The following is a 7,804-nucleotide window of genomic DNA, read 5'->3' on the forward strand; positions in this document are numbered from 1 at the left end:
CCGCATGTTCTCACTCATAGGCGAGTGTTGAACAATGAGAACACATGGACACAGGGAGGGGAGCACTACACACTGGGGTCTGTTGGGGGGAAATAGGGGAGGGACAGTTGGGGGTGGGGAGTTGGGGAAAGACAGCAGGGGGAGAAATGCCAGATAGAGGTGAAGGGGAGGAAGACAGAAAATCACACTGCCGTGTGTGTACCTGTGCAACAATCTTGCATGTTCTTCACATGTACCCAAAAATCTAAAATGCAATAATAAAAAAAAAAAATTTGAAAGGCAAGCCCAGCCATGGAGTGAGAGAAGATATTTGTAGTATACATATCCAACAAAGGACTTATATCTAGAGTATATAAAACAATAACAAAGGCAAGCACATCCCAATTAAACAGTGGACAGAAGGTTTGAACAGGTATTTCTGGAAAGATAGCTAAATATACTAAGCCTTCCTGTCTGTGGGTTCTGCAATGCTGAATGTGGAATTTGAGCATCTACTTATTTTATTATTGAGGAGAGTCTGGAACCCAGTCAACATTCCAGGGACAACAAGGGACAACAATAGCCAATAAACACATGGAAAAGTGCTCAGCATCATTAGAAAAATGTACAAGGAGGGTGACAAGAAATAAAAAGAGTAGACGGTGCCAAATGTTGCTTAGGATGTAGAGCATCTGAAGCACGTACACAGTGATCGGGGGAGTGCACATGTTGTAACTTCTCAGAAAACTGTTCAGCAGTATCTACTGAGGCTGAATATTGCAGATACCTTACGATCTAGCAGTTCCATTCTTGGGAATATAACTAACAGAACAAGAACTTTCTGTTGCTAGAGGACATATATATAAGAATGACCACAGCAGCTTTATTAATAGTACTTAAAAACTAGTATCAGTCAAATGCCTGTTAATAGTAGAATGGGTACATTGTGGTTTATTCATACAATGGAATACTACATAGCAGTGAAAAAAGAACTGACTATAGTGACCTGAAATAACATAGATGAATTTTGCTTCTTTGACAAAAACAAGCCAGGCATAAAATTCTATGATTGAATGTATGTGAAATTTTAAAACAGGTTAAATTCATCTATAGTAATAGAGATCTGAATAGTGATTACCTTTTGCAGGGAGTGTTGCCTCGGAAGGAGCTTGAGGGAGCCTTCTGGGGAGCTGGAAGTATGGAACATCTTGATTTGGGTGGTAGTTACCCAGGATATACATATTTTAAGAATTCACCCATCTGTACACTTAAGATTATGTAAAAATGTACTTTAATAAACACATAAGAAAACTCAAGGGCAACTGCTAGAAGAATAGAAATAGGATGATCAGTTTTTCATCCTGGGAACTGGGAGTGGGAGACAGCAAATAAAATTTGGAAATTTCAAACAAAGGCAGGAAAGAAAGGAAGGGAAGGCAGAGGAGGGAAGTAGGGAAATAGATAAATATATCTGTAACCATAAGGGTTTAGAGTTCTGTAATACAAAAGAGAACTCCATAAATGTGTAGGTATAAAACTTGCACTATAAGAGAATATACAAAGCAGCACAGGTTAATACTTAGAGATAGAAAAATAATTTTGCTAGCAAATGGCTAACAAAAAACCAGAGCAATGTTAGTCAGATATCATGCAAATGCATTAAATGGGGCAAAGCATTATGTTTCATATTAATAAAAGGCATAATCCATTAAGAAAATAGAATTAAAGAAATTTTATATACTAGAAAACTGGGCCTTGAAATACATAAAGCACTCACAGCCATAGTGGAAGACTAACGAGCCTCTCTGAAATCAGTAGATCAAATAGGCAAAAGTAAAGACTTACAAGATTTAACACAGTTATTAATCACAAGCTTAATTTCTGTTCTAACTTGTTTATATTCAGATACACACGTGTAATTTAAATTACATCACATGATACATACCCTGGAACTTTTCTCTTTACCTTGCCGTTGTACCCTGGCTGTCTTTCCATTTTAAGTGCGTGTTCTGCTGTCTTACTAATTTTTTAATGATGCACAGCACTGTATTAGGGACTACTGCATATGAACTCATTTACCTATCTAAGCATTTGGTTTGATGTCAGTTTTACATTGTTAAAAGCATACTCGTGTGAGTATTTTATACACATATGTAAATAATTTTTATTACAGAAATCTTTTCTTACCTTTCCATTTTGACTTGGTTTTGAAAATGCCATTTAAGTCACTGAAAATTTCTGATACAAGGTTTTATAGGGAATGCTTAAGGTAATAAACAAATACTGGTTTGCAAGAAAGCCTCAGGTTTTTATTCTTGTGCCCCATTTTCAAATCTGTGGTCTGTTATCTCATTCTGTCTAGAATTCTGCCTTTCTGACTAAAAGACTTTCTGCCTTTTCTGACAAAGATGGTAAGGGAGTAACAGTGCATTTACTCATACTCTGTCTTTCCCTAAATGGCCAGAATTTGGAATAATATTTCTGTATTTTAGAGGACCTGTGAATCTGTGCTTTTAAAATATTGTCAGGTTTCCATTTATGGCATTGCAGTACATACTCTACTGAAAAATTCTCTTAATTTCAAAGACTTGTACCTCCAAAATGGAAACCTTTTATTTTCATGAGCAGACTTAATGAATTTTGGAATTCTAGAATTAAAAAATGATTTATATTGTAATTTTGGAGATCTTCAGTTTAGATTTTTCTTTTCAAACATCTAAGCTCATTCAGTAAAAAAAAAAAAGCAAGCAAACCTAGAGAGAATCTAAATGGTAAACATGACTGTGTAACATTTACTCTTCATTGTGACTATATTTGTGCTTGACCATGTTTTTAAAAATTTCGTATTTTGAGACTCAGGCTTGTAAAGACTAAATGTTTATTTCAATGGCATTTGTGGCGTTCCACTTAACCTGTGCTTTCTTGAGCAGCTCTATGAGTTCATGATGCAAGTTGTGACTGTATGCCATCATGCTTTTTTTTGGTAGGCCGCATCTACAAGTGCTTGTTTACTGGCTCCGTGAGCTCACTACTGACACTGCCATTAGATATGCTGTCAACGTGAGTATTGAACCTGTGTGACAAACATTGCATGGTGTAGATGATGCTTGCTTTTTTCTTTGCATATTTATTTTTGTTATAATTTGTAAATTATGTTTTGAGGACAAATAATTTATGTCTATTATACTAACAGTTATAGCTGCAGTAGAAGTAGCTGATAAATGTAAATGACATTTCTTTTAAAATATATGTTTTTTATGGGACTGTTTTGTAATGATGGAATGACTTTTTAAATAGGCTGTCATGCAGTTTAAGATACATACTACTGTCTTACGTTCATATAAGGAGATTTTTTTTTTTTTTTTTTTTTTAAGACAGTCTTGCTCTCTTTTACCTAGGGTAGAGTACAGTGATGCGATCTCTGCTCACTGCAACTTACACCTCCTGGGTTCAAGTGATTCTCCTGCTTCAGCCTCCCGAGTACCTGGGATTACAGGCACCCGCCACCATGACGAGCTAATTTTTATATTTTTATTTATTTTAAGACAGGGTCTGGCTCTGTCACACAGACTGGAGTGCAGTGACACAATCTCAGCTCACTGCAGCCTCTGCCTCCTGGGTTCAAGTGATTCTCCTGGCTCAGCCTTCTGAGTTGCTGGGATTACAGGCGTGTGGCACCAAGTTCAACTATTTTTTTAAATATTTTTAGAAGAGATGGGGTTTCACCATGTTAGCCAGGCTGGTCTTAAACTCCTAACCTCAAGTGATCTGCCCGCCTGGGCCTCTCAAAGTGCTGGGATTACAGGCGTGAGTCACTGTGCTTGGCCAAGAGTTAATTTTAACGTGTTGTTAATATACACATTTGAACTCAGGTTTATTTTTAAAAATCTTTCCATAATTATTAGAATATAAATGCTAAAACTTGCCTGTAGTTACTTTACTGTATCTTGACATTAAGCATTGTTGCTTGACTTATATCGGCAGGCTTCTTTTTCCCTCTGACTTGATTGGCTTGAGGGTTGCTTGAATTGCTTTCATTAGGCTACTCGTTGACTCCAGAGGAACACTGGAGGCCTGGTGGGGATAGTCGAAAGAAATTATAAACATGGCTTGGTTTTTTTTACGGTTTGAAAAATCGAGCTAGTTTTTCTCATAGAAGTTGTAACTAAACTTACTTTTTTTCTGAATAATATTTTATATTCTCTATAGTTTTTTTCTGCAAAATTTTACTTTAAATTTCCGTAATGTCTCATAAGTTGCTATATATTCCGTAACTCAGTAATTGAGGTCATCTGTAGGTGCACTGTATCACTTAATCTATTGCTGCAAAACAAACTGTCCCAAACCTTAGTAGCTTAAAACAACTACCATTTTATTTGCTTATAATTCTGGGGTCAGCAGTTTGGGCTGGGCTCAGCTGAGCCTTTCATCTATTAGGCTTGTCTAGGTCACTGAGCTGTTTTACTGGGACTTAATGATCTAAGGTGGTTTGTCTGAGATGTCTTGGTTCTCCTCCTAAGGCCTTTTATCTTCTAGAAGGCTAGTGGGGCTTTACATGGTAGTCTCAGGGCAGCATTCTAAAAGGGCAAGAATGGAAGCTTGCAAGCCCTCTTCTGACCTCTGGAATTTGGACAGCATCACCTTTGTCCAGAACTCACAAAACCAGCCCAGATTGAAGGAATAAGGGAAAAGGACTCTAGAGTTTGTCACCAAATGTTTAATATCTGTAATAAAAAGGATTATTGCTGATGGCAAAGAAGATGTAAAGGGGATATTTTGGTCCCAACCTTTAAGAATTTAATGGCCTGGAGAGTTCCTTAGTAAGGTGGTAGTTTGAATTCCCCTTGATTTAGGACATATTGAAGACAGTATTCTCCTAGGGCCCATGCCGATTTAGTTAAAGTTTGGAGCTGCTGGGTCAAGGTCTACCAAATTGACACTTCCTGTGGTTTTCTATGGAGGGAAAACGTGATTCCATTAAAATACTGGATTTTCTGAGGGCTAACGTTCCAGAGATTTTTGAGTTATCTGAATAATTCTGAAATCATAAACATGAACTAGGGAAGGAAAGCTAAGCCTCTTAATAGAGGAAAAGGACAAAATGGTCCTCAGTATGACAATACTTGGTGCATTTTCTTGTATGATTACTAAAGGAAACATACTTCACCTTTCTGGATTTGTTGAGAAACTAATATACTTTTGGTGCATTTGCAGTTAGCATCAAAACTTCATTTGCTTTCTAAGTGAAACACTTTTTTTTTNTTTTTTGAGATGAGTCTCACTGTCACCCAGGCTGGAATACAGTGGCTCAATCACGGCTCACTGCAACCTCCGCCTTCTGAGTTCAGGTGATTCTGCTTTTTGAGATGGAGTCTCACACTGTCACCCAGGCTGGAGTGCAGTGGCTCAATCTCAGCTCACTGCAACCTCTGCCTCCTGGGTTCAAGCAGTTTTGCTGCTCAGCCTCTCAAGCTGGAATTATAGGCGCATATCACCATGCCCAGCTAATTTTTATATTTTTAGTAGAGATGGAGTTTCACAATGTTGGCCAGGCTCGTCTCAAACTTATGACCTCAAGCGATCTGCCTGCCTTGGCCTCCCAAAGTGCTGGGATTACAGGTGTGAGGCACCACGCCTGGCCAAGTGTGACAAACTTCTATAAAATTTATAATAGACCTCTTTGTCTCACGCATGGCATACTGAATATTTCTCAGCCTTCATTATTTAATGTTGTCATTAGGTTTTTCTGGGGGTGCTCCTCTTTTCTGATTTGATGATTCTGTTAATTTGTGTAGGTTCAGGTGTCAGCTAATCAAGTTTTAAAACTTGTGTAAAGATACAGAAATTCTTAGAGTTGGACAGAGTTTTTAACCTTTGGTAAATTAGATAAATTTAATGCATGGCTTTTGTCGGGTATTAGGCTGCTTTTGTCTTTTCTGCTTGTGCCTTTCTGTTTCTAGGCCATGTACAAAAGATAGGCTATGGATAGCTAATTTCCATATAGTTCTGATGGTATTTGATGCCTAAATAAGATATATAAATAAGATATATAATACAAGTATATATACTTGTATTATTTAGATATATATTAAGATATATAATACAAGTATATATATAATACAAGTATATATAGGTTCTCATATTAGAATTTCACCATCATCACAAATAATTCTTTTGGAGAAACTTGAGATTTTCATCCAAAAAATTATGATTTATTTTTCTGGCTTTTTTGGTTTTTTTTTGAGACTTTAGTGTAAAAGGAAACTTTTTACCTTTGTTTTCCTAATTTTAAGTGTTCTTTTGAGTAATTATATGTACTTTTTTTTTTTAATAGGGAAAATTTGTTGGCAGATTGTTTGCAGGGTTGTTTTGTGGTGACATGTACCCTGTGTGCATTCATTAGCCTGGTGTGGTTGAGAGAGCAGATAGTCCATGGGGGAGCACCAATTTGGTTGGAGCATGCTGCTCCACCCTTCAATGCTGCGGGACATCACCAAAATGAGGTAACTCCCCTACCCCAAAATTTATTTAGGTAGGTCATGGAAATTATTGTCTCTCACTAAGACTCAAACTCTTGACTTCCATGTCCCTCATAACTCATTTGTTATTACAAAGAAGGGCAGTGGAAAGGTTTGGGTGAAGATTAAGAGAGATGTGAAAAATCAAGCAAGTGATATTATGATTTTGCCTCTTAATTTTCTAGCTGGATTGGAAACAGCATTAGGGGCTATACTAAAGTCCATATGCACAGTCTTACCCACTGAGCAGAAATTTGAAAACATTTCCTCAAGTGTTTGATAACAGAGAATTATATATATATATATATAAAACTTAATTCTTTATATACATATATAAAAGGTTTTTAAAAAGTGTATTTTCATCCCTGATGTTGTCAGTAAAGACAAAAGACATTTTATAAAAAGGTTATTTTTAAGAGAGCTAAATTTCTTAACCATTTTCTGTGATGCTTTGTGAACTGTTGATCCCTTAACTATACCAAGTAAATATGTACATGAAGCGAGGTTATGTTCTTATATACTAAAATTGATCCCACATTGGATACATTTAAAAAAGATATCTTTGAAAGATTTTCTTTTTTAAAAAAAATTTATTAGAGTTTATATTTGTTTTCTAGTTTTTTTGTTTGTTTTGGGTTTTTGAGATTGGGTCTTGCTCTGTCACTCAGGCTGGAGTGCAGTGGCATGATGATACCTCACTGCAGCCTCACAACCTCCGGGCTCAAGAGATCCTCCTACCTCGGCCTCCTGAGTAACTGGGACTACAGGCACAAACCACCATGCCTGGCTAACTTTTAAATTTTATGTAGAGGCAGGGTCTTGCTGTGCTGCCCAGGCTGGTCTCGAACTCCTGGGCTCAAGCAGTCCGCCTGCCTCAGCCTTCCAAAGTGCTGGGATTACAGGCATGAGCCACTATACCCGGTCTGATTTTTTTTTTTTTTAATGTAAGAATAATGTAATTTGGAAACAGCAAAACAGACAAGTAGATCTAAATTTCTGCACTTTTCTGTGATTTTTAGGTTCCAGCAGGAGGAAATGGTGCAGAAAATGTTGCTGCTGATCAGCCTGCTAACCCACCAGCTGAGAATGCAGTGGTGGGGGAAAACCCTGAGGCCCAGGATGACCAGGCAGAAGAGGAGGAGGAGGAGAATGAGGAGGAAGATGATGCTGGTGTGGAAGATGTGGCAGATGCTAATAATGGAGCTCAGGGTAATGGCTGCTTGTATGTCCTCTTTCTTCAGCACTGCAAATCTGCTCTCAATTTGCATAAAGAACTGGCATTTCCAAATTTTTTTTTTTTTTTTTTT

At 37.3% G+C, this 7,804-nt stretch overlaps 1 protein-coding gene across 1 annotated transcript in view; it reads left to right on the forward strand.

Annotated features, from left to right (window-relative positions):
* Positions 1-7,804, forward strand: part of MARCHF6 (membrane associated ring-CH-type finger 6) — a 78,391-nt gene that overhangs the window by 26,682 nt on the left and 43,905 nt on the right. Inside the window, exons 5-7 of the mRNA XM_017496942.2 lie at positions 2,967-3,039; positions 6,314-6,482; positions 7,517-7,706. Coding sequence (XP_017352431.1) covers positions 2,967-3,039; positions 6,314-6,482; positions 7,517-7,706 — 432 coding nt within the window. The remainder of the gene's footprint in view (positions 1-2,966; positions 3,040-6,313; positions 6,483-7,516; positions 7,707-7,804) is intronic.

The sequence above is a fragment of the Cebus imitator genome, unplaced genomic scaffold (genome assembly GCF_001604975.1).
Source record: "Cebus imitator isolate Cc_AM_T3 unplaced genomic scaffold, Cebus_imitator-1.0 Scaffold226, whole genome shotgun sequence".
Classification (NCBI taxonomy): Eukaryota; Metazoa; Chordata; class Mammalia; order Primates; family Cebidae; genus Cebus; species Cebus imitator.